This window comes from Ornithodoros turicata, chromosome 3, assembly GCF_037126465.1.
Source record: "Ornithodoros turicata isolate Travis chromosome 3, ASM3712646v1, whole genome shotgun sequence".
In the NCBI taxonomy this organism is placed as follows: Eukaryota; Metazoa; Arthropoda; class Arachnida; order Ixodida; family Argasidae; genus Ornithodoros; species Ornithodoros turicata.
The window spans coordinates 29,294,722-29,322,167 of NC_088203.1; the positions used below are offsets into that span (position 1 = coordinate 29,294,722).

Genomic DNA, 27,446 nt, shown 5'->3' on the forward strand with positions numbered 1-27,446 from the left:
TGAAAATGACAAACGGAGGCAGCTTTCGACCATCTGCCGTACATGCGAGCATCACAGCGAACCGTGAGTGTTCGTGCCTGGTCGATAGCACCTTGACTTCTTTGGCCCCTTTATCCGTCACGGTCGAGTGACATGGCATGTCAAACCACACTGGCGTCTCGTCCGCGTTGCTGATTTGGCCCAGCATGTACCCATGTGTCCTCCGGAGCTGAATCACGTGCCGCTGGAAGTTAACGAGTTTGTCCTCGTACTCCTCGGGAGGTTTCTGGCAAACAGATGTCCTGCGTCGGAGACTCGGACCCTTCCGCTTCATGAATCGCCGCACCCACGATGCGCTGCCCTTAAACTGTGTCCTCTCAAGGCCGGCAGCAAGGGCGAGCTGGACAGCTTTAATCCGGATCACTTCGCTGGAGGCAGGAAGTGATCTTTGCTGCAGGTCGTGCACAAACACGGCAAGATCCTCTTCAATCTGTGGGTGCAAAAGCCCGTTGCCACGAAACGCTTTCTGCTTTGAGTTGCACATGCCAATGCAACTTTCTGCCCTCACCAGTAGCGGACGCATTTTTCGGACACACCGAACCGACGCTGTGCGCTTATGTTGCCATGTTCCTCGGCAAAGCCAATCACCTCCAACTTGAAGCGCGCAGTAAATTGGCGTCGCATTTTACTGCATGGTATGCGAGGACAGGCTACAACAGAAACACGTGGACTGCGTACTGCACTCCCTCCTCAAACCTCCAATCGACTGCTCGTACCAATCACGTGGCAGGGCGCATGTTGACAGACTGCAGCCCTTATTTTCGCCCACTGACCGCTTTATAAGACGAAGGCCGTTTTCGGTGCCTCCTTTTTTTGAAAAGAACTTCTACCTATAGTCCGGTTTTTACGGTACCACCGCTACAAAGCGATATATGGAACTTTTGAGGTTGTCACACTCATCTGCGAATGCGTCGCTACACGTTCGCTAACCAAAACCGAAACCAGTACACATTTGTGTACGGCCTCCATGAAGGCCCACCCCTGTGAAACGATAAACTGCAGTACACTTCACGCATCGTCAGTACAGTCGCGACTTCAGTAGATTGCCAACAAACTCTGAACATTCACGTGAGGCCTAGCGTCCAGTTAAATATAGAAATTTTGTTGGTGTTGAGCTGAACAGTGCTGTTCACTGTGCCGCTAGACCAATTTCACACCTATGGCATTTGATCCCTTTAACTCGTGCCATTTTACGTATGCTAACTACTTTGTTTAAATCTGTACGGCATTAATTCTGGAACAGCTGAGAAAATAAAAAAACATTCAAACTTGAACTTGAACTCACTGCGTGCGCAGCCAGAACTATTTGAGTTTTGGTTTGTGGTAGTGACTATTTGTGTTGCCATACTTCGAAGCTTGAACCTAGTCATTAACAGTATACAGGGTTGTCAACCTAATGTGAAAAAAAAGTATGTATATATATATATATATACGTATGGCTTGCACTGGCTTGCACTGTGGCATTGAGAAGTGCTCAGTCACCCTCTCAGGTGCATATCGCTCGCTGAGCGACCCCTGGTTTGCCAATTCCGAACGATGTGCAGCTACCCAGAGCTGACGAGCAGCAAACACGGCGAAACACGTGTCCTCTGGTGCTGTCCCATCATTCCATGAGTATATATACAGGGTGTCCCAGCTAAGTGTACCGTATTTTCACGCGTATTAGCCGCTGCTTATGCGCGATTTTTTTTTTTTTTTTTTTTTTGCGGACGCTCTGTGGCTTACCTGGTGACTATTTTTCCCTGGTACTTTCCCCATACCCCGGATTAAACGAAAGGGCCAACAGTGCCTCATGTTTTTCCGAACAGGACCGCCCTGCCAGTCACGAACAATACCGAACAGGGGCGGGACCACATTCAAGTGGACTGACCTTCCGAATACATTCCCCGCTTTAACAAAAGGGGTGACAGTGATTCATGTCTCCTGGAACACCACTAACCCGTCAATCCACGAAAAACACGCAACAAGGGCACAATCCGATCTTAGTAGAACACTAGAACTGACCTCCTTTGTTATACATCATTCCGACACCGGAATGTGGACAGGGTTTATGGTCTTCCCTACGGTCTCCTCTGTCAGCAGACCCACAGGAAGGGTTCAATGCACCTGACATCGGGATAAAACATGGTCAGCTAAGCATCAGTTCTCATTTGACCAGAGCAGCAGCATTCGTGGACACGGGCACGGCAGTTAGAAGTGAGGCATGGCTCTAACGCGAAGGCACAGCTACGACAGCGGCTTCAAACTAAAAGTCGTCGACTTCGCGGACCAGTACGGGAACAGGGCAGCTGGCAGGGAGTACGGCGTCGACGAGCGTTGAGCGTCTCTATTGATTTTATATGTGCATCACTGGTTTAGCGCACAAAGCAGTTGCATCATATTACCCGCGGCTTATCTGCGAGTGCGGCTTATCTGTAAAAAAATTTTCAAAATGTATCTAAAAACGAGTCCTGCGGCTTATCTGCTGTGCGGTTAATACGCGTGAAAATACGGTATACAGATTTTTTAAAAATATATATAACACTTTTTCCAAGATGAAATCAATTGCAATGTAGCATATGCTGAAGGGCACTCCCTAGGAGGGCATTAGCAAAGTCCAAAGGCAGTGTCTTAATTAAGTTTCATTAATTAACTTGTTAATTATAAAAGCTACAAAGTTGTCCCAATGAGAACATCTGTTCCTTTCGGTCACCTGATATCGTAGCCGTTCACAGAACAAAAATCCGTTCGATAGATCGCCCGCAAAAAATTCGTGAAGGAACGCCTTTTTTTTTTTCTTTATTTTGTTCATTGCGCTTCTTAGAAGACTCGTCTTTCCTTCATCCCCAATGTGAGAGGGAGAAAGAGCACACTATCGCCTCTCGCGTCCTGGAAAAAGATTAAAAGGAAACAGAACATGCAACCCAAGATAAGGCCAGTTCCGATAGAATCACCCGATACATTTGTTTTTGTTTTGTTTCCGCAAGTTAAAGCTCATCTTCGACGCGTGAGGCGGCACTGTGCTCCTTCCCCCTCTGACGTTGGAGATGAAGGAAATACGTGTAATATATATATATATATATATACGCTACAAAATTTAGGTTCGAACGACCAGGATGTTGAATATAGATAGGGGAGAAAAGACACCAGAGACTGAAGTAGGGAGTAGGGGAAGTTATTTATTAAGCTGGCATTTAAACTAAGGGTCTGGGGAAGTCTACGTTTCGGCGGAAGCTCCGCCTTCTTCGGGACATCCGAAGAAGGCGGAGCTTCCGCCGAAACGTAGACTTCCCCAGACCCTTAGTTTAAATGCCAGCTTAATAAATAACTTCCCCTACTCCCTACTTCAGTCTCTGGTGTCTTTTCTCCCCTATCTATCTATATATATATATATATATAAAACACAGAAAAAAAAGCCATTAAAGAAACAAGTAAATGACACTCGATGTGTTTGAAATTCAAAATTACACACATATATATATATGTGTGTGTGAAAAAAATAGCTGGAGTTCTTTGGCTGCACGTGTAGTGCACGTGACCTTCTGAAGCCTGCCTGCCTGCGTACTGCTGATGAGGCCCAAGAAGGCCGAAACACTGTCCAGTACTGGCATGGCGACGTTTGACTTACCAATATATATATATATATATATATATATAAGCTTCCTATTCCTATTCCTATTCCTATAGCTATTCCTAAGCTTCTAATCTATATATATATATATATATATATATATATATACAGGGTGTTTCAGTTAAATCCCCGGGCTAAATAATTCGCGAACCGGTGCACCAATCGAATAACTTTCTTTTTTACAAGTATCTGTCCAATACCGCCTACAAGATGCGCACCGCGTGAATGAGCGGGAGGCGCTCATTATTTAAATAAAAATGCAAATGAGTTTCGTAAAAAAGCGCAACTTCGAAAGCAGGGCGCTGTCGGTATTAAAATGGGTACTACCCCTTTTGGGACCTTCAGTGGACACCTTTCAGAGAAAAATCTGCCACCGAAGCAGGTCATTTGTTGCAGTAATTAATTGGTTTCGGTTTACGTATTTTTGTCGCGGCTGGTCGCGGCGAAGCGCAAAAAGACGCCCTTTCACTCCCTTATCCATCAATGAATTACGTCCTTACACCAATGAATTACACCAATGAATTGCGTCCTTTTGCGCTTTGCCGCGACCAGCCGCGACAAAAATACGTAAACCGAAACCAATTAATTACTGCAACAAATGACCCGCTTCGGTGGCAGATTTTTCTCTGAAAGGTGTCCACTGAAGGTCCCAAAAGGGGTAGTACCCATTTTAATACCGACAGCGCCCTGATTTAGAAGTTACGCTTTTTTACGAAACTCATTTGCATTTTTATTTAAATAATGAGCGCCTCCCGCTCATTCACGCGGTGCGCATCTTGTAGGCGGTATTGGACAGATACTTGTAAAAAAGAAAGTTATTCGATTGGTGCACCGGTTCGCGAATTATTTAGCCCGGGGATTTAACTGAAACACCCTGTATATCTTGAAAAGTTAGAGTTGGATCGGACGGCTACGTAATTATAGTTGAAATAAATGGAAGAGAAAAGTAGGAGAAGTAACAAAAAAGGGGTTTATTAAAACTTAAAAATTATAAAAGTTGGGGAGGATGTCTACGTTACGGCGGAAGCTCCGCCTTCTTCGGGACGAAAGAGCTCTTTCTATGCTATGGTGAGCAAGGTGACGCAAGACAATTGCAAAGAATGAGAGGGGAATATGTACAAGGGGAGAGGGCAGCACACGTGCTTTGTCAAACAAAGGTAGTTTGCGAGTCACCAAGAATTGCAACAACGGGGGCATAAAAAGGGTACTTCCTGATGGGCATCTTGGGTCCGCTTCTGTCGGTGGTCATCGTAGAGGTACAAGTTGAAATAAACGAATGCGGTTGACCACGAAAAATAAAGGTATTCACTAAAGATCAGAAGTGGAGACGGTGCTTCTACAGGACAAGGAATAAAAGGGGAACTTTATTAAAAAGTAAGAGGGAGTATTCGACGTTTCGACAGCAGCGCTCTCTTCAACAGGAATGGGATATTATGGTGACGCAAGACAATTGCAAAGAATGAGAGGGGAATATGTACAAGAAGAGAGGGCAGCACACGTGCTTTGTCAAACAAAGGTAGTTTGCGAGTCACCAAGAATTGCAACAACGGGGGCATAAAAAGGTGATACGGGGTGATGACGGGGGCATACTTTCTGATGGGCATCTTGGGTCCGCTTGTATCGGTGGTCATCGTAGAGGTACAAGTTGAAATAAACGAATGCGGTTGACCACGAAAAATAAAGGGGAAAAGATGATAGCAAGAAATGTATGGCTTTAGATGAAATGAAAGCAGTGTTGGACATGAACGTTGTGGAAACAATTGCATGTGCCACTAAAAGATGTTGTGTGAAGCAGAGGTTGGGCAGTTACTTTTATTTTGTAGTGTAGTGCACTACTCACTCACTACTTACTCACTGCTTTTTCAAAACGTAACGCGTTATGTTATTCGTTACTGTTGCGGCAGCAGGTAATGCGTTACGAACGCTTTTACTTCTGATAAGTAATGCATTACACTCGCACCAGGACTTTTTTCACTTCACCAGGAATCCTTATAATGTGTACCAAATTTTGGTTGAGTCTCATAAGGGCATTCCGCAAATCGATACAAGCAATATTAGGCGCACATAACGGTCACATGAACACAACTTACAGGTAGGATTTACTACAACGCCAAAGTAGTTGGTGTTGAAAATTTTTATTTGTGTGCTTTGCCCGTTTGGCTGAGAGGACGTCCTTTGCCGTGACGTTTTATATCACGTTACAAATCCAAACAGCCAATCCCTTGGTACTTTGCCACTTGTTCAAGAGGTAGAGGCACTTCTTCAGTTGCTTTTGCCCCATTCGTCTAAAAAGTACCAGAGGGAGGGAAAAATAAAGGTGGTGAACAAAGGTGACAGCTCAACAAGTGTAGGTCAATAATCCTTCTTTTGCGTTCTTCATGGGTGCCGGTGTGACCTTCTTGTCATTGTTAAAGACAGGATAGAAAAATTCTGGGATTTTCCCGGATTCTGCAGGGACGGTCCTTGGCTCAGGCTTTCAAGTTTAGACAGTGAAGCAATGTTCCCGAATACGCAGTAACGCACAACGCCACTACATGTTAGTTAGTAAAAATATAATGACATTACTTAATTAACTTAATTAATTACTTTTTCTCCCAAATGTAGTGCGTTACCATATTTCGCTACTCGAATGTAACGCGTTACCGGTAACGCACTACTTTGTAACGCATTACTCCCCACCTCTGGTGTGATGCCACACGAATGTCACCAAGTGCGAGTGTCACTCTCCGAAAGTGACTTTAAATTAGCCTGGACACATATTAGATTTGCCACCGGCCTCGGTGGCTCAGTCGGTAGCGTGTTCGCCTTCTGATCCCGAGATCGTGGGTTCGAACCTGGCCGAGGACACCAGCAACTTGGTGGCAGGGTACAAGTTGCTTAGACACGCCGTCTTCCGCGAGAGACGTTAAATACGGGGTGCCGTGTGATGAGCTTTCATCGCACGTTAAAGAACCCTCAGGTGGGCAAAAGCAATCCACAGACTGACCGCTGTGGCATCGCTCATGATCTGAGTTGTCTCGCGACGTAAGCACCCAATTATTATTATTATTATATTAGACTTGCTACTGATGACACACAGCAACTGGGACTCATCACATGAAAGATGGGGCAGCCAGTGAGTTTACTGACATTATCCCCCACTTTTTTTAAATGTACCCTTGCTTTTCTTTCAGGCCATGCGTTTGCGAGAGGGAAATGTGGACGCCAGGTTCTTTGGTGCCCATGACAGGTAATTTTTTGAGGTGTGCTTCTTTTTTTGAACATTTAGGTGCTGTGACAGATGGGAAGAATCATTTTCTTGTAGCTATTAGCTAACAAAGAGTTTACACGTGTTACCACAGCTGGAGAGAAATTTTGTCCTGATTTTGTGTGCTACACGTGACACATGGATGATGTATGCACGTATGATGTTCTATTGCCGATTTTATCAACTTCACAGCGCATCAAGAATCGTTGAGAGATGCACGAAAATGTGTATGGAATCGAAGAATGAAAGTCTGCAGCATCTGTTGTAGTGGGCTTTATTGTATGTATGGTAGTGTAGTATGTTTGGGGCAGTATAGTGTATTGTATTGTAAGCATTAGGTCTGTGAACTCGACGGGGTTGCTTTTACCCAACAGAAAAAGGTGCACCCATTGACTTTTTAACGAGTGATTTGAATCAGTCAGCAACAACATTTAGGCAGTAGTTAAGCTCACCTCCAAAGTACATTTCACATTTCCAGGTAGTACATTTATGCTACAACGCTAAAGCATTAATTGCTTTTAAGTGGTGATTAGCTGCGAAGTGTGTCGTTAAGGCTGAGTTCGCATGGGCCAACTTTCTCTACACCAACTACGATGAACTTGGAGTTGACTAAGGTAGAGATACAGGGTTGTCGGTAAGTCATACTTGAAGTTTAACGCAGCAGAGACTGGAGTGTGGTGCTTGTACAAGCGCCACACTCCAGTCTCTATACATTTCAATCTGCTGGATCATAATATGGATAGGAATTTAAAGATAATAATACGTATTAGAATCTAGCTTCCCTACACATTTGAGACGCAAGAACTGCGAATCTTATTTCCAAGTTCAAATTGCTGGATCCATTAGGGCTCAACATTAGCCCAGGTTCACTCTATCATCATATTCCTCCATATACTACAAGTAGTATTCCTCCATACTATATGTCGTTTCTTAGTCTCACGATTCTGGGTGCACCCTTTTTTCACGCCAGCGACGGATTTGAGTTCAGGTGTTTATATCTCTGTTACTCCCTCAGTTTCTTCCTTTTACCATGTGACGGGTTTGTCGTACATACGTATTGCCGTGTTGAGTACTTCTTGTACCTGAAGAAGCTAAGACTCTACGTGAAAGCTTGTACCTTGTTAAATTTTGGGAAGTCTCCAGTGTTTTTCTTTTTGTTTGCGATATCCCTTTATCATGCAACAAAATCTGTATAGCCCGAACGTGCAGATGTACAAACACGGGGTTGAGAGAACGTGCTACTTCCCAAAAATGTAACACCCCCGTCTGGTCATCTACCCAGTTCACTGCAAAAATTGTGGATGTGAACCACTATTTCAAAAAACCACAACAGCACACACTTTTCAAAGCCAAGTGATAGGGAGATCCTTGAAGCCTACTTGATACACACCTCCAGGTGATAAATGTGATAAATGTTGCAGGTGCTAAATGTTGTCGCCAATACGACAAGCTGAGAGGCTCAAAAACGAGCGGCACGGCTGAGCAGGTTTAGCCAAGGTTGTGCTGAAGACTGGGAGTTTGTGCATTCCAATTTCACCACTGTCTGAGGTTTCCCTTGAGTTTTTCAAAGACTTTCCAGATGTGTCCCCCTGTCCTTCCTGCTGTCCTCTTTCCATCTGTCCACGTCTGTACGCCCCTCATAGCCACATTTGCTTTGCGGTGCTAGCGCAGAATTAAAAATTAAAAAAAAAGTGAGGCAGAAAAGTAGGGCAGCTCCATTAATACTTAGGGCCCCGTGTCTTAGGGTAAAACCCGTTTTACCCCCCGATTTGCATCCTTGTCGTTTAGGGTATAGCCCAAAAACTGATTTGGAAAAGTGCAAATTCAGCCACCAGTAACTGCACTAGAGGACGCTATGTTCTGCGTCTCTTGTTCGTGTAAAAAATTGAGAAGCACTTCTCATTTTTTTATTTCCACTGAATATCTGCTTTTCCAACCCATATTGCCCGATTTTGCCCTGTTTTACGGCCACTGAAATAGCACCACACTTTTTTTACCCCCCCCCCCCCCCCCTGATTCTCGAAAAACGTAAAACCCGAAAGCACATGGCCCTATTAATACTCAATAGTATATGATCTGTTTATGGGGGATCTGTATCAAAACATGGCAGCAGGCACCAGGTGTTCCCATGAGCGAACTGATGTTCAACAGTTGCCGCTTGCGTCGTTCCCGTCGTATGAATGTGTGTACGAGTGAGAAAAAAATGTAAGCGTGAAAGGAGGATGAGTGAGAGAGAGTGGCTGGTTTGTCCCTTCAGATGACGCGCCCTTGGAAGTCGCTGCGGAGGTGTATTAGCTTAGCTCAATTGGTAGAGCCCTGGACCGGCAATCCAGAAGATGTGTGTTCGAGTCCTACAGCTGGCTAACCTTTTCAGTGACTTTCATCTTTCACAGTTAACCAGGTTCCCTTTTGATTTAGTCAGGGAACTCCCTTGAAATAGTCAGTGAAAACCTGGAAAAAGTCGAGGAATGTGAAGGCTGCAATTTGGTAAACACCCTGATACTCGCCGATCCTGACAATATTGGTCAGACATGGGATAGCGAAGTAGGAAACACGTAAGCAGTGTTCTGGCGAGTGGTCACGCGTGACATCTTTTCTCGATAAATCATCTGCAAAGTGTTCGCATCCAGTTCACATCTGCCAATCATCTGCAATTGTAACTGTTCTCGTAGGGAAAAGGAAAAATCCTGCATCATGTTATTCGCGGGGTTGCCGTAGCTTTTCTCCCGTAGGGCAGCGGAATATGTCACTTTGCAATATATGCGTCCAAACACGGTAGATGTGCCGTGTGCCACAGTAGAAGTAATATTTCCGATAGTTTGCGCACTAAACACACCAGAGAAGTAAGAGCTGCGTGCGAGTTGAAATGCATAGAACGGGTTATAAATAGAGCGTGAAGTTTATGGGAAATATTTTTTTCTAAAAATTCAGGGAATAAAACTTGGGTAAATAAACGCGTGCTCGAAATTCATGCAAATTCTGGTGGAAAAACTTCCAGTATGCTAAATTCGGCGAGAAATCAGGCTCGCTTACTCTAACGAGCTGTACAGGTTACAAGTGATGTAACTGTGTTTGCTGCCAAACAAGTTAGTGTGCATTCCTAAAGACATCTCAGTGAGGGCAATTTGCCGGGTAAAATTCTGGTTTCACCCTTAAAGAGGTAGCCTGCTATTCGGGGTGCAAATAGACCGTATGTAAAACTTGGCGCCATATCGTTGCACTCCCCGGAACCTAACGGCGTTCCGCCATGTATGAGGCGTACTATCCGGCAATGCAAACGACTGTCATACAACAGTTCTTTCGCGCGTCATGCTTCTCACATATGCTGTTTCACTATCTTATTTGTGTGATTGATGAGACGTGGGTTTCAGAAGGGAATGTAAACCGGGTAAGACAGCCTCAAATATTGGGCAAGAAAATTACGTTAACCTAGTGCAACGATGCTTTGTTATCCCATGGGTATAACAAAGGTCTGGTATAAAATGTGGTCTTTCTCAGCTCAGTGAATTTGAGTTTTTCGTTATCTGAGCATCTCCCACATAATTGTCTCGTTTGGTTGCACTGCATTTCATGTGACTGTTTACCAGACAGATACCGTATTTGCACGATTGCAAGACGAGTTTTTTACCAAAAAATGGTGCCGCGAAAATGGGGGTCGTCTTGCAATCGAAACCGTACGCTCCCGCCAAAAAAAAGACGGGAGAGGGAAACGGCAAACAGAAGAGGAGAGTGAGGGGCGACCCCACGTGATGCTTGGCAGCCTTCCAGCTTTCTCCTACCTTAGTTGCTGGTTGTTTCACGTGTTCTCCGGTGCTAGTTACATTTTGAATTTCCACGTGCGTTTCGTGATGGCCCCCAAGCGCGTCTTCTACTCCGCCTCTTTCAAGAGAAAGGTGATCGAAGCTGCTGAAGCCACGAAGAACAACGTTCAAGTTGGAGAGCGTTTCGGAGTTTCCGAGGCGAATGTTCGAAGGTGGCTTGGCCAACGGACTGAAATATTCGACTGTGGCAGCACGAGGAAAACCTTTGGTGGGCCAAAGACCGGGCGTCATGTCGACGTAGAAAAGGAAGTCTCCGAGTACGTCAGAGTGCTGCGAGGCAGATGTGTCGTGGTCACTGCGGAGATGATTCAAGCAAAGGCACGCCAGATCGCACGCGAAAAAGGCCTACCGCACTCGACATTCAAGGCAAGCAGGTCATGGGTGCAAAAGTTCATGAAGCGAGCGGGATTCTCGTTACGAAGAAGAACGTCAGTCTGTCAGCGGTTGCCTTCACACTTTGAGGAGAAACTCCGTGAATTTCAACGATTCGTGATACGACTGCGCAAGCAGCACTCCTACCCTTTGGGCCAGATCGGCTATGCCGATCAAACACCCGTATGGTTTGACATGCCGTCGAACACAACGGTCGAGGACAGAGGCGCGAAGCAAGTGAAGATTCTCACTTCGGGGTGTGAGAAGCAAAGGGTGACCGTCATGCTGTCCTGCACAGCTGACGGTCACAAACTGCCACCCTACATCATCTTCGCCAGAAAGACGCTTCCGAAGAAGGAACAGTTTCCACCGGGTGCCATCATCAGGTGCAACGACAAGGGGTGGATGACGTCCGAACTGTTCGATGAATGGCTGAAGTTGGTGTGGTTTCGCCGACCGGGGAGCCTGTTGTGTCGTCGCTCGATGCTTGTGGTGGACTCCTTTAAGGGTCACACAGGTGATCACAGCAAAGAAATGCTTCGAGCAAATGGCAGCGACTTGGTAGTCATTCCGGGCGGCATGACGTCGCAAATTCAGCCCCTGGACGTGGCGATCAACAAACCTTTCAAGGATCGCCTTCGAAAGCTCTACAGCGACTGGATGGAACAAGGAGACCATCAGCTCACTCCAACCGGGCGTTTGAAGCGTGCTTCTCTGAGCCAAGTGGTTACATGGATTCTGGATGCATGGCGGGCGATCCCCGAGAACATCGTTGTGCGGGCATTCAAGAAATGCAGCATCTCCAACGCGATGGACGGAAGCGAAGACGACCTGCTATGGGAGGATTCGGACAAGGAGAACAGTGGTGACTCTGACATGTCATGCTTTGAAATAGATGAAAGCTGAGAGTTCTGTATAAAGTGAGTTGGGTACCGATTTCTTGTCTGCTTTTCTCTTCTTTTTTTTTTTTTTTTTTCTTTCGAATTTTACGAGTGAATATGTGGGGGTCGTCTTGCAATCGGCGTCGTCTTGCATACGTGCAAATACGGTAGTCCTCCTTAAATGTGCTCCTCAGACGGTGCACACTGACAATTTCAATCATTTTGTGCGAGGACATTTCATGATCGCCTTACAGTCACCTTCAACAGCTTCCCTGAGACAGAAATGACTGCTTGCCATCAAGTGAAAAGATAAGTTCAATGCTGACACAGCAAAAGTGTGTTCACGGCACTTCAAAGAGACTGATTTTGTCCCAAACGTGCCATATGGAAGTCGAGGCCTCTATGAATTTGATGTGCCATCAGTCTTCTCATTCAAGCGGAAGCCAGAGCGAAAACTACCAAAAGAACGCAACATGCAAAACTGTCGATAAGTCATCATTAGTATCCAGAAACATCGATGGTACAGTGGACTCTCGTTAATTCGAACTCGAGGGGGCCGCGGTATTTGTTCGAATAAACCGGAGTTCGAACTAACGGGAGACGTTCTCCTGGAAGGGGGCTTGGGCGCAGGGAGCGCATGCAGATGTGTCGCGACGCACTTCGAGTCGTATTTTACGTTCGCGGTTCCGGTGTCACTTCAAGACGCATTTATATTGGCGTAATTCAAATCGTTACTGCTGCCGAACTCCGCCGCTACCGTCGTTACGTTCCCGATACGGCGGAGAAAACTCCCAGAGCGTCACGGCCGCGCGTTACGACTTTGAAGGAAATACAGGACTTATATGTTCACAAGAATTCACTTACAGAAATTATGAAGCGACTTAAGGTTGAAAGCAGTCAGTATTTCGCTCTTGCAACTGTTTCTTTTAGCGGGACTGTTAGCATCGCTTTGGCTCGGACACAAGTTCAAGAGTGGCATCCGCATTTTTCTCGGAAGAAAAATGGCGCACTGTCATATCCAGCGCCGATGCTACATCAGATGCACTTGGTAAAGGCACTGGATCGCGAGACAGGTTCGTGACTTGAGTCGCCTGAACCCGCCGGCGTACGTGGCATCGATGATGTCCACGTCAGTTAAGAGCCCAGTCTCCACGCCGTCGTCTCTGCTGACATGGTGCACGTTAGGGAAATAAACGATGTCAGTGAACGGGTTGTAGAACGATATTGACAGTCGCGAAGTCATAAAAATGAGTGACGGCACGCGCACACACCTCCTCCACCCTCACGAGGGTCTCAAGAGGAAGAGAGAGAAAGAGAAGGACAATGCAAGCGTTCGCGTAAACTCCTTGCTGTCGTGAAGAGGGGTGAGCGTCCTTGAACAGCGCAAAATGCGGAAAGAGGACGGGAAGCGTACGGAAGGTCAATAATCAGGGAGATATGGGGCGCTGTGACCCGTTCCTGTCTGACGCGCGAGCGCTGTTTGTTGGAATTATGCGGTGTATACGCTCGTCTGTTTGAATTACCGGGAGTGTCTCCCCATTGAAATACATGTGCTTTAGACGGGACTCGGACGAGAGTGCGAATTATCCGGAGGTTCGAATTAAGCGATTTCGAATTAACGAGATTCTACTGTATTACGGTAATTGATCATCGATACTTGCCCCAATTTTTGCCCCAAGCTTTTCTTTTGTACCCAATATAAATGTTTATGCGTATACGGTGCACTAAATAGTTCTTAAATGGACTGTACTGAACTGTCTAAATATGTCATAGGATGGCGTTAAGGAGCAGCTTTGCACTAGGTTAACGTAATCCTCTACCCCATAATCGAAATGACCACGCTCTAATGCAACAAGTAATCCAGAATTACTCCTACCTTCCTTGCATTCCCTTTTGAACCCCTCATCTCACCATGTGAATAACATAGTGAAACTGCACATGTCTGAGGCAAGACACGTGATAGAACAGCTGGAGGTGAGTAATGTGTATGGCTCGGGTCAGGAAGGGAGCCTCAGACATGGCGGAATTCCGGAGGTTTTCGTGCGCGCTACAAGAGGGCGCTGTGTTTTGCATATCGTCTATTCAGGGAAGAATCGGGTTAAACCCTGAAACTTCAGGCTGTAGTTGTAAACAAGGTAGAGTTGCAATGTATAAAGTTAGAGGTTATACAGAAATACAGTATGTCGATGTGCTGCCTCTCGTTCTTAGGGCGTGGGTACCCCTGAGTCAGTGCTACAGGCTTTCCAAGGAGTACCCGACAGATGCAAAAAATAGGAAAAAGGGTCTTCAAAATGCCATGGAAGAGCTTGAGATCTACATACAGAAATACAAGGAAAAGTTTACGGACTTTGAGTACAGTGGCCCGAAGGTGCCCGTCACACAAGAGGACATTGAAAGGTTATTGGCAGCATCAAATGTGAGTTGGTGATTGCTCTTGTCTGACAGTATTCCAATGCAGCACATGTCACTGTTGGGTGATTTCATTCTGATTCAGGCAAGGCAGTCCCCTTAGTCATCACTTGCCTCTGACTTCCGATAACATTGATTATCGAGAACAAAAGCAATAAAAAGCGAGTGTCAGTGATTAGTCGAGCAGCCCTGCCCTAGCACTTTGAGGGCGCCTCATACACACTATGTAGACGTAAGAGGTGCAAAACATTTCTTTGTGCATTCTGCACATACAGGACTTGAAGATTATCACTAAAATGAGTGTGTTCTGCTCCATGCTATTTATTTAAAAAATGGCGCAAATGGCCAAGAGCGCAATTTTGCTCAAACTTCCTAGCCTCGTTTCGAGAATGATATACACCTGACATCAATTAGTTTTACATAGAACGAAAGCACATTGGTAGCGCTTTCAAATGATACATTTTGTGAGGTCATAGATAATTCACTTGGGTAGATATATTAGAATCATGCACTGTAGGAGAAAATGCGCAAGCTTTTTAAGCCAGTTCCAAAAAAACACCGCATCAGATATTAATGAGAAAATTTGTATTTGTCCACTGCTATACTACCTTTCCAATGATATGCATTTTATACATCCTACAAGTACAGCACCCATACTACAGAGCACAAAAAGCAACGCTAGTTTCGCAGTGTCCTTCATCACTCGACTGCCACAGCAAGGAGGCACATGAGAAACCACTCTTGGTGGGGTACTGTTAGAGGCCATTGCAAGCCTCCCAGTGGGAGTTGAACATAGCCTGCCCCGACACAAAAGGGATAGAACGAGACTACTACTACAAAGTACATATCGGAGTGATCATTGCGTTCGCTGATCTTTGCATGATACAAAATGGGCATGGGTATTTTTTCACCAGGAGCACTAGTTTTGTTTTATGTACTCACAAGTTAACTGTCACACAGCTGTCACAGCTGACTCTCGTTGTTTGATATGTTCCTCTGTGTCAGCCCCTGATCTGATCATTTGTCTTATCTTTTTTTTTTGTCTCTCCTCTCTCTCTCTCTCTCTCACTTAACTTGCAGTGCACTGGTGTCCAGACCTGAAACACTCATGAAGTCAGGTTGCTTGTGTATCTCTTTGTTTGTTTGAGTACTGTAGACATTTCGGGCCATATCACAACTATGGACAAACATAGGGTTCTTTGTCTTTGGGTATATTGTTTTTGAAATTTGGAGTGAAAATCGGGTGATTTTTTCAAAAGCAAATTTTGGGCAGAATTGGGCATGTTCTGTTGCGTGCTTTATTTTTATCGGAAGTATCCAGGTGAAACTGAAATCATGTGAACCAAGCTTCCATGCTGATTGCACTTCAGAAACAAACCTATTTTATTGTATCTCGATTGCAACGCACTGACCTTGACAGAATACAGAAGATAAGATGCCACACATTGACGACTGTTTCACCTCGACTTGTTTACATACATAATCGCTTGCATGCGAAGCAATTCACAATTCATTCAACACCTCTCTGACCTCTGGTGGTCTCTGGCCTCTCCTTGTGTGTGTGTGTTCCGTTTAGTAACTTATCAGTGTGTTAGTTGTCGGGTAACTCCCCATATACTTTTACCTTAGTTTTTTTAAATCGTATATCGATTTAACAATATCTTAATCGCAACTAAACTCTATTTTAGCTGTTAATTCTTCAACTGTGTTGGGACTGTACTACAGGGCTTGCCCTCACAGTCCCGCTTTGTGTACATGTTTCAACATAGTCTAAATAAAGATTACGCCACTTACTTACTCTGAACGTAGCGCAGCTGAGGGAATGTTCTTTCAGCGTTTTCAGCTGTTGCAAGGCAAGTGTAACAAACTTTGCGGAACGGGCTAAAGCAAGAAAATGTGATCCGCAGCATCATTCCAAAAATGAAGATTTATGATGTGATTCCTCCATTTCGTGCTTTGCTGTGACGGTACCTTAACTTGAAAGACCTTGTGTTATGTGGGGGGAAATCGGATTACGCCCTGAATTTCGGAAAGTTTGTTCGGGGTGCAAATATCATGAAAAAGCTTATTTAACCTAAAAACGAAGTACCCTGGACACTCGCATCTCACATAAACAATGTTGCGTGTGCATGCAGTGGCCAAGAAATAGCCTCATTCTTCACTTGGCGAAACAACGAAAACTTGCGTGAAAATTCACTCGCTCGGCTTTCCAGGTTACTATTGACCACAAACCCTGAAAAGTGAGAGATCCGACGGGTCAGCAAGGTTGTTTTTCGCTTGGACGTCTGCGTATCTAACGAGAAAGGATGTGCCTCATTATAGAACACGGTGGCGTCGCAGTATGCGCTAGCAAGAATGACCTTTCTCAATATGGCTTCCACAATGTGACGTTCCATCCAGAAATCCAGTAATACGCACAAATAAATGACACCTAAACTGCAGGGAATATCATTCAGGTCAGCCCATCAGTGCACATTAGTATACCCTTCCATCGTAGGATACAGGAAACAGGAAGAATGGAATGCATACCTGCCGATTTATTTGTATTTTCTTGTACAGTGAATGGTTCTAAGTAACATATCCCCTCTTGTGAACTATCTACAGCCTCTATCTAAAATGTGTCATTTGAAAGCATTATTAATGTATTTTCATTCTATGTAAAATGTATAGCATTCGTGTGGGTTCGAGTCTTACAGCTGGCTAACCTTTTAGTGACTTCCTTCTTTCAACATTTTGTTTGTTTATTTATTTATTTATTTTTTCACCTATGGCCTTTTCCACCGTCACTTTTACAAGGGGCGTTCAAGTCATGCCGGGACTTTTCATTTTTTGCAAAAGTAAAATGAACTTACGGGTGAGAAATTAGTTTTATTTTTCAACGTAATCTCCAGCTGGGCACTAATGCACTTGTCCCACGTTTCACGAGGGCTTGGAGGCCAGCAGCGTAGAAATCCTTACCGGCGTGTAGCAGCCATGATTGGACCGCATTTTTTACCTCGTCGTCGCAGCTGAAGTGGCAGCTCCCATGGAACGCCTTCAGTGGCCTGAAGAGATGGAAATCGCTGGGGGTGAGGTCTGGGACTGTAGGGGGGATGTGGCAGCAACTCCCAGCCAAGTTCCTGTATGGTGCGTGTCGTGAGATGCGCGGTATGCGGGCGTGCATTGTCCTGTAGGAGGAGGACTCCTTTGGTGATGAGGCCCGGCAGCTTTTGCTTCAGCACATTATGCACACCCCTGAGAACCTGGCAGTAATATGCACTATTGATCGCACTTCATGCACTATTGATATAGAGACATGTTATCCGTCGGTCCTTGAGGATCAGACGCTCCACAAGTTGGATGACACTGACACTGGGCTCTGAGCCGCCCCGGCCGGGATCGCCCAACACTGATGTACCGTACCCAGCACTGATGTCTCTGAACCATTTGCACCACTTAAACGCTTTGCTGCGGCTAAATGTAGCAGGAGTAAGTTTTCTGTGAATTTCATACGACTTTATGCCTTCATTCATGGGAAACTTCATGACAATTCGCTGTTCGATGTGCGCGCTCACCTCATTGTCGGCCATCTTGTCTAGTACGTGTCTTCTGTTTTTCACAAACTTTGGACCACCACGTGGTGAACGCGGAGGCCTGTCGCGTGTGAAAGTGACGAAAATGAAGTAGCGCAAGCCATTTGTACACTCAGGAGACCGAAAGTCTCGGTTTGACTTGAACACCCCTCGTAGTTTGTATGAGATGAGTAGTATGAGTTCGCTTGGTATGGTTTGTTTCTGTAGTATGCGATGCCTTGCTATGAGTTGTCTTGGTATGATTTGTCCTGGTATCAGATGAGTGTGGTATCTGTTGTCCTGGTATTAGTTGTGTTGGTATGAGCAGGATGGTCACCATCATAAGCAGTGATGTTTTGAAGTGGTATTCAAGGGCAATTCTTGTTCTAGGGTGCTACATCATTTGATGGTGCCCCATCTACCACTAGCACTCCAAAGAAAACATCACCATTTGCTTTCAGACGTAAGTATCTTAACAGGACCTTTTCTAGCATCCTAACATTGTCATTCGTCATCGGTATTCTTGTAACACTACTCTCGTAAGATGTAAGTGAACGCCATGAGCACAACCTTATTGCAAACTCTGCTCTCTGCTTTGGCGTCAGCATAGGTTGAATGCCTCTGGAGCGTGGTTTGATTTTGTTGTGCACTATGACGCTATCATATTATATGAATACATATAAAGAACATGTCAATCCCATAATTCCACTTGGAGTAGTCTGTGTTTGTGGTTGGTAAAGATTGCCAAATGATCCAGTTCTTTGCGAATAAATTGCGAAAATTAAAAGCTGATGCCAACATTTGTAGCGGCCTGTACCGCTTGCTCAGGCTAGCGTGTATACATGTCTGCATAATTTCGTAGGTGCGCTGATTTTAAACAGCTGCGAGGCGTGAAATGTGTTCTTTATTTTTTTCCCTCATAATGCAAAAATATACGCTGTCAAAGGGGGGCACAGTAACAAAGGTAGAGTTGGGGCAACCCTTCCAGAGACAACTTATAACTACAGCTTTTTCCGGCGTTAGTAATCCTCTTGTCGTACATTTTAATCCTTATGCCATGACATTTAATCCTTTTGCCATCAGAATTAATCCTCCTTTCATTATTTTTAATCCTCATTTTACATAATTTAATCCGTTTCTCATGCAATTTAGTCCAAGTGACTATGTGCGGGCTACATGACTTTTTTTGTGTATTTTGGGACAATTCCCATGTGTACACATATTGCACATGCTTTTCACTAATATTGTGGGTTTCTGCACCATAATGGGATACTACGGAACTGTCAATCTGGATTACGGTGTTGTGGGACTATAACCATGTCTACGAGTATTACCCATCGTTTTCATTAAAAACGTGGGTTTCTGCATCGTAATGGGATACTGCGGGACTCTGTATATGGATTATGATATTGTGGGACTATTCCCATGTGTAAGGATATTACGCATGCTTTTCATTAGATATGCGGGTTTCTGCACTGTAATGGGATAATGTGAGACCGTCGATCTTCATTATGATATCCTGGGACTATGAGCAAGTCTACGGTTATTCCCAGTGCTTTCCATTCGAAACGCGTTTTTTGCACTTTAATGGGATACCGTTTGACCGTCAATCTTAATTACGATATTGTGGGACAATTTCTATGACTATGGGTATTACCCATGCTTTTCATTCAAATGCAGGTTCCTAGAGTATAACGGGACAGTGTGGGAATGTCTCTCTGGTTTAGGATATTGTGGAACTATTCCCATGTGTGCGGGTATTACCCAGGCTTTTCGTTAAATATGTGGGTTTCTGCACTGTCATTGGATACTGTGGGACTATTCCCAAGTACCGGGTATTAGCCATGCTTTTTGTTAAATATGTGGGATTCTGCACTGTGATGGGATACTGTGGGACTATTCCCATGTGTGCGGGTATTACCCATGCTTTTTGTGAAATATGTGGGATTCCGCACTGTGATGGGATACTGTGGGACTATTCCCATGTGTGTGGGTATTACCCATGCTTTTTGTGAAATATGTGGGATTCTGCACTGTGATGGGATACTGTGGGACTATTCCCATGTGTGCGGGTATTACCCTTGCTTTTTGTTAAATATGTGGGATTCTGCGCTGTGATGGGATACTGTGGGACTATTCCCATGTGTGCGGGTATTACCAATGCTTTTTGTTAAATATGTGGGATTCTGCACTGCAACGGGACACTGTGAGACTATTTCCATGTGTGCGGGTATTACCCATGCTTTTCGTTAAATATGTGGGATTCTGCACAGTTATGGGATACTGTGGGACTGGCAATCTTGATTGTGATATCCTGGGACTGTAAGTGTGTCTATGGGTATTCCCCTGCTTTTCATTAAGAACGCGTGTTTTGGCACTAATGGGATACTGCGGGGCTGTCAATCTTGATCACGGTATTTTGAAACAACTCCCATCTCTACGGGTATTGCACATGCTTTTCATTAATAATGTGGGCTTCCTCACCATAATGAGATACTGAGGGACGGTCAACCTAGATTGCGGTATGGTGGGACTATTCCCATGTCTACGTATTTTACCCATGGGTTTGATTAAAAATTCGGGTTTCTGTACCGTAATAGGTTAGTGGGACCGTCAACCTTGCTTACGATATAGTGGGACTATTCACATGTGTGCGGGTATTACCCATGCTTTTTATTAGATATGCGGGTTTCTGCACCTTAATGGGATACTGTGGGACTGTCGATCTTCATTACGATATGCTGGGGCTATATGCATGTCTATGGGTATTCCACCTGCTTTCAATTAAAAACGTGGTTATTTGCACTGTAATGGGATACTGTGGGTCTGTCAATCTGGAATATGATTTCGTTGGACTATTTCAGCGTCTATGGGTATTACCCATGCTTTTCATTCAAAATGCGGGTTTCTGCAGTATAAAGGGATACTGTGGGACTGTCTATCTGATTTAGGATATTGTGAGATTACTCCCATGTGTGAGGGTATTACCCATGCTTTTCATTAATTATGCGAATTTCTGCAGTGTAATGGGATACTGTGATCCAGATAGACAGTCCCATAGTATCCCATTACAGTCCAGAAACCCTCATTTTGAGTTAAAAGCGTGAGTGATACCCGTAGACATGGAAATAGTCCCACAATATTGTGATCCAAATTGACAGACCCACAGAGTCCTATCACAGCGCAAAAACCCGCGTTTGTAATTAAAAGCACAGGGAATACCCGTAGACGTGGGAATAGCCCCACAGTATCGTAATCAGGATTGACAGTCCCAGATTATCACATTACAGTGCAGAAACCCACATTTTTAATTCGTAGACATGGGAATGGTCCCACAATACCGCTACCTAGATTGACAGTCCCACAGTATCCCATAAGTGCAAAAACCTGCATTTTTAATGAAAAGCAAGGGGAATATCCATAGACATGCTTATAGTCCCAGGATATCGTAATCAATATTGCCAGTCCCACAGTATCCCATTACGGTGTAGACACGCACGTATTTGATGAAAAGCATGGGTAACACCCACGCACATGGGAACAGTCCCACAATATCCCATTAGAATGCAGAATCCCACATATTTAACAAAAAGCATGGGTAATAGACGCAGACATGGAAATAGTCACACAGTATACCATTACAGTGCAGAATCCCACGTATTTAACAAAAAGCATGGGTAATACCCGCACACATGGGAATAGTCCCACAGTATCCCATTACAGTGCAGAATCCCACACAAAAAGCATGGGTAATTCCCGCACACATGGGAATAGTCCCACAGTGCCCCATTGCAGTGCAGAATCCCACATATTTGATAAAAAGCATGGGTAATACCCACACACATGAGAATAGTCCCACAGTGTCCAATTACAGTGCAGAATCCCACATATTTAACAGAAAGCATGGGTAATACCCGCACACATGGGAATTGTCCCACAGTATCCCATTACAGTGCAGAATCCCACATATTTAACAAAAAGCATGGGTAATACCCGCACACATGGGAATAGTCCCACAGTATCCCATCACAGAGCAGAATCCCACATATTTAACAGAAATTATGGGTAATACCCGCACACATGGGAATGGTCCCACAGTATCCCAATACAGTGCAGAATCCCACATATTTAACAAAAAGAATGGGTAATACCCGCACACGTGGGAATAGTCCCACAGTATCCCATTACAGTGCAGAATCCCACATATTTAACAAAAAGCATGGGTAATAGACGCAGACATGGAAATAGTCCCACAGTATACCATTACAGTGCAGAATCCCACATATTTACAGAAAAGCGTGGGTAATAACCACACATATGCGAATAGTTCCACAATATCCTAAACCAGAGAGACATTCCCACACTGTCCCGTTATACTCCAGGAACCTGCATTTGAATGAAAAGCATGGGTAATACCCGTAGACATGGAAATTGTCCCACAATATCGTAATTAAGATTGACGGTCAAACAGTATCCCATTACAGTGCAAAAACGCGTTTCTAATGGAAAGCACTGAGAATAACCGTAGACTTGCTTATAGTCCCAGGATATTGTAATGACGATCGACAGTCTCACATTTTCCCATTACAGTGCAGAAACCCGAATATCTAATGAAAAGCATGGGTAATATCCGTACACATGGAAATAGCCCCACAATATCATAATCCATATACAGAGTCCCAGAGTATCCCATTACAATGCACAAATCCACGTTTTTAATGAAAACGATGGGTAATACTCGTAGACATGGTTATAGTCCCACAACACCGTAATCCAGATTGACAGTCCCGCAGTATCCCATTATGGTGCAGAAACCCACAATATTAGTGAAAACCATGTGCAATATGCGTACACATAGGAATTGTCCCAAAATAGACACAAAAAAAGTCATGTAGCCTACACATAGTCACTTGGATTAAATTGCATGAAATATGGATTAAATTATCTGAAATGAGGATTAAAAATAATGAAAGGAGGATTAATTTTGATGGCAAAAGGATTAAATGCCATGGCATAAGGATTAAAATGTACGACAAGAGGATTAATAATGCCGGAAAAAGCTGTAGAGCTGGGCGAATAGCAAAATTTCCATTGCGAATAGTTTATGAATATTTCACTCACATTTCGAGTGGAATCCAAATAATTTCTTCAGATGGTGAATCGAATTCGAGCAATCTGAAACTGCCCAATTGGAATAATTTTGAATACCTTGTGGTGAAATAATTTGTGGTGTGATGCTCTGCTGCAAACACATGTTTCAACCAGCATAACATTTCGCGAGAGAAGGGTTCCTCTGTGTTGTGTATGATAGACACTGTTCGTGTCATGAACTGCATTGAGAGTTAGTCAACATTTTCCATGCATCCTGCTTTGTGTGCATTTCCTCATTTCTAGGTTTCCATAGTGAATTTTCTGTACTCTTTTTAGAAGCTACACATATTTCGATCTGTTACTGAACATAAGTCTCAAAGTTGGGGGTACACTCATTGGAACTTACGATGCCCAGAGTATAGTGTTGACCATGAGCTCACAAAATTTGTAGAATTTGGTGACAGAATAGTATTGTAAACAGTGCAAAGCGGGCTTCACCTAACGCTTGATAGTAATGAGGTGAAGCTGACTTGCAGAATGGAGCTGCACACCGAAAGCGCGATGGCAGTAACGTGAAGTGGGCTTCACCTAAGTCTTGGATGTATTGAGGCGAGGGCCACATGCAGACTGGCGATAAGGATACCTAGCTTCAGTACTATTTGAAAAATATTCGAAAATTTGGCTACCGAAAATAGGTTGCGAATAGCATTAGAATAGCATCAGATGTTCTTTTCATATCCGAAATTTCGAATATTTGCACAGCTCCATAATGCTAGATAGCAATAAGTGGTGTAACATATAAACCATGCACTTTTGTTGTGCCTCTCTTAGTGAACTTGCCTCGGGTAAAACCCCGATGTCTACCTGAAATCCTTGGGGTCCTTCAACTTGTCGTTCTGGGTAAACCACCGGAAAAGTGAATCGTAGTATCAGCAAAGAGAGCTATGTGTGACAACCTATTTGTCCTCCTTTTATAATCCCCTCCTGGAGGTGACAAAAGACGAGCTTTTGTGGAGCTCGGACAAGTGTTTGAATACCACGGTCATTCGTTGCCCCAGTTCCAAGCAGAAATATAAAGATTCTTGTTTCACATGCCTTTCGTTTCACCCGAAAATTCCCCGATGACATATCAAACGGGGACCGTAGTGCCCGATTTCTCCCGGAGTTCTCGCGCATAAATAGTGCCAGATTTTTACCCCCACGTATTTGAAAAATTAGAACACCCGAAAGCTGAGGACCCTATGAATACACCCCTACCTCTGGTTGGTACAAGGTGTGGTTTCGTAATGTGGGATGGGCCACATGTTCTTATATATATTTTGTATTTGTTTGTTAACATTCGCGCTAGCATGCATACGATTTGCACGTCTGGGTACTTTGTGCGCGACATCGTGTTGATGTTGCGCCTTGTAGTTCGGGACATGACAGGCCACCTCGGCGCGGTTAGTACAAGTGTTGTTGTGCGTGGCCATCACTCTCAAAAACGGCTCCATGTGGTTTAGCCTTAAGTGACGATGATCCAAATTGGGAGGTACATGGGCTATACCTGCGTTAGCCCTAAAAGACGGGGCCCCATGAATACATCCATGGAAAATGCTGTCTGCCGTGCCAGTGTTTTTACAGAACATAGGGAATACGGTAATTTATCTTGGACAACCCTGTGCTTAGAGGGTCACGGAAATCTCACTCTTCACTGTGCCTTTAACTCCCAGCGACCGTGGTGAACTTGTCGAGCGCTGCCGTCACTTCGCCCAATGACAAAGCTCCCACCGAAGAGCTTCAAACAGGGCCTTCAGCTCAGGACAAGACAGAGCCCTGTGTAGAGACCGCAGAGGAACGAAGAATGGAATCTCAATCAGATGAAAGCACACAAAACACTCCGACGACAAGGAAAGCACCGGATTCAGTGACTTCAGACAGCCTGCAGGACCAGCTGTCTTTTGGAACAGATTCTTCGCAGAACTCGAAGCCCCATGGCATATTTGAAGGGAGCTCGGAGTTGCCGGGAGAGTTGAAGATACGTGTTTCGGAAAAGGACATGGTGGACCTTCCAAAGAAAGTCAATCGCAATGTGGAGAGCCTTGTGAGTGCGCTGCGGAAGATTCAGCGATCCATCAGCACGGACAGCGAGCTTCAAAGTGGCGCTCCCGTGAGTCAACTGCTTGCGTTTCTTTCTCGATCACTAGCCTCGTGGTAGGCTGAACTAAATTTTTTTAGACTTAGCTTTGTATGCAATGCAACAAAAGTGAAAGATCTGAATATGACAGTCGGAGGAGGAGCCAGGCAGCTTCGGGAATCAAACCCACACCTCTTTATTGCCACCTAGGTAACCATTACAGTTAAGCAAACGTTACCAGTTAACTGATCACACCCCAGTGGCACAACTTGCCTTCAGCATGCCAGGGACATTCAATGAACAGTACATGTACACACACTTTTCATTTTCTCTCCTACATGTTTTCTCATGCGCACACACAGTATTCGGAATCTGAAGCTGCTTTTACGAGTCCGGGAGTTTTTTTGGGGATCAGGGAACAAGATTTTGGGGGCAACTGTACCCAAGAAGTTGTGTTGGGACAGTATGAACTTGCCCATCTATCAGGGTGCCGCAGCCCATGCTGACAGCACCATAGCACTAAAGTGTAGGACTGAATAGCACCATAGGACTGAACGTATGAACATGTGATTCATTTTATTTTGATCTCCAAGACTACAAGGTTATTTCGCTTTGTTTTTTTTGTTTTTTGCAAAATTTTTGTAGGTGGCATGTTATAACTCACACTGAGATATGATTGTAATCTCAAAAGTAAGGGTGTGCGAATATTCTAGTTCTCAAATTTGAATCGAATATCCAATATTGCGTTTGGCGAATACTCGACTCACTCCCGATTAACGATGGTCAAATATGTATGATGCCTCCCCAGGGTCTCTGTTTTGCCAGTCTGTATGAGCATATTTATGCATTTACAACACAGTTTCCAAAGTTCTGTGTTAGTTGTGATCACTTCAGATCCTCCTTGTACGGCAGTTTTCGGGGAAATGTCAAGTTAAACCTTATTTTTGCTGGTCAGAATCGGGGGTGGATAATTATCGGGCGTAACCCGGTATATCCACAAAAAGTCTTGCCCTGCCTATAAATGACAGAATGTAAGGGAATCCTCCACTCTGTAGCACACGCAACTACAGCACATGTTTCATGTTTTCTTTCAGGAAGCTGCAACTGAAAGCACAAAGGAAAATCATGCAGCTGGTACCCCACCTTCATCCCCAAAAGCAAAGGTTGCAACTCCGAAAAATGAAGAGAACCACAAAGAACCTGCAGAGGATGGCGACACCGTGCCGTCCACACCTAAGCAGGTCGCTGATGACTACAGAGAGAAGTTGAAGAAGACTATTCTCATCTGCAAAGAGAAGATCGGGGGCATTTCAGGAGCAGATGCAGAAGAGGCGGCTGTGGATGAGGAAGAAGCTGATGATGAAGAAGAGCTAGATGAGGAAGTGGAAGATGAACAGCAGAGTAAAGACGAGAAGGAAACAGACGTAGTGAAGGAGAAAGAACTAAGTAGAATTGAAGAAAAAATTGATGTCGAGGAGGAGAAGGAGGTCAAGGTGGAGGGCCCATCTGAGGGTTCATCCAGACGGGACTCTTCAAATTCTGAGGGTGAGACTGCGGACTTCGTGTTCTCTTGTTATGTAATTCATTGTTGTGTTCTGTTGATTACAATAACATTTGGGGTGTGAAAGGCTCCCGTATCCTTGGGAGAACGGTGTGTTTTAACCAGGGTTCCTCATTTTCCCGCTGCCAAAATATCCAGATTCCGTGCTAAGATATTGAAAATTCGGCGTTGCTCTGTGTGAAATGTTAGACATATAATGCGGGCAAGCCCTTTTAGTAAGCACACTTTGTTGCAAATCTCTGCACAAGCTGTAACACTGAAGCACTATGTGGATATGTCCTGCAGTAACATACATTTTATCTTGCCTTCTTCTTGACTAGCTTACCTTCACATTCTTCCACTTGCTTTGGTGCCATCACTTGGCACGCATTGTACATGCAGGACAAAGATATTGAGCTACCATGCTCCCATAGTGCTAAGAAAAACTCGGTAACAAATAGCAAAAATAGACTGACATTACTATTGCCTCTTGCATCCTGGAAAAAGATGAAAAGAACACATAAAATGCAACCCAAGATAAGCGCAGTTCTGCTAGAGTCACCCAATACATTTGTTTTTGTTTTGCTTCCAAAAGTTAAAGCAAAATCTTCAATGCATGAGGCGGCACCATGCTCCTTCACCCTCACACATTGGGGGTGAAGGAATGACGTATCTCCGAAGATGCGCAATGAACAGACTGAAGAAAAAATAGTGTTCCTTCACGAATTTTTTACGGATGATCTATGGAACGAATATTTGTTCTGAAAAT

At 44.4% G+C, this 27,446-nt stretch overlaps 1 protein-coding gene across 5 annotated transcripts in view; it reads left to right on the forward strand.

The window, feature by feature from the left end:
- LOC135388355 (MYND-type zinc finger-containing chromatin reader ZMYND8-like) overlaps window positions 1-27,446 on the forward strand; it is a 70,826-nt gene that overhangs the window by 27,361 nt on the left and 16,019 nt on the right. For all 5 annotated transcript variants that reach the window (XM_064617857.1, XM_064617855.1, XM_064617856.1 and 2 more), the window contains 5 exons: window positions 6,823-6,878; window positions 14,179-14,386; window positions 18,321-18,393; window positions 24,734-25,170; window positions 26,232-26,682. In XM_064617857.1, the coding sequence (XP_064473927.1) occupies window positions 6,823-6,878; window positions 14,179-14,386; window positions 18,321-18,393; window positions 24,734-25,170; window positions 26,232-26,682 (1,225 nt within the window). The remainder of the gene's footprint in view (window positions 1-6,822; window positions 6,879-14,178; window positions 14,387-18,320; window positions 18,394-24,733; window positions 25,171-26,231; window positions 26,683-27,446) is intronic.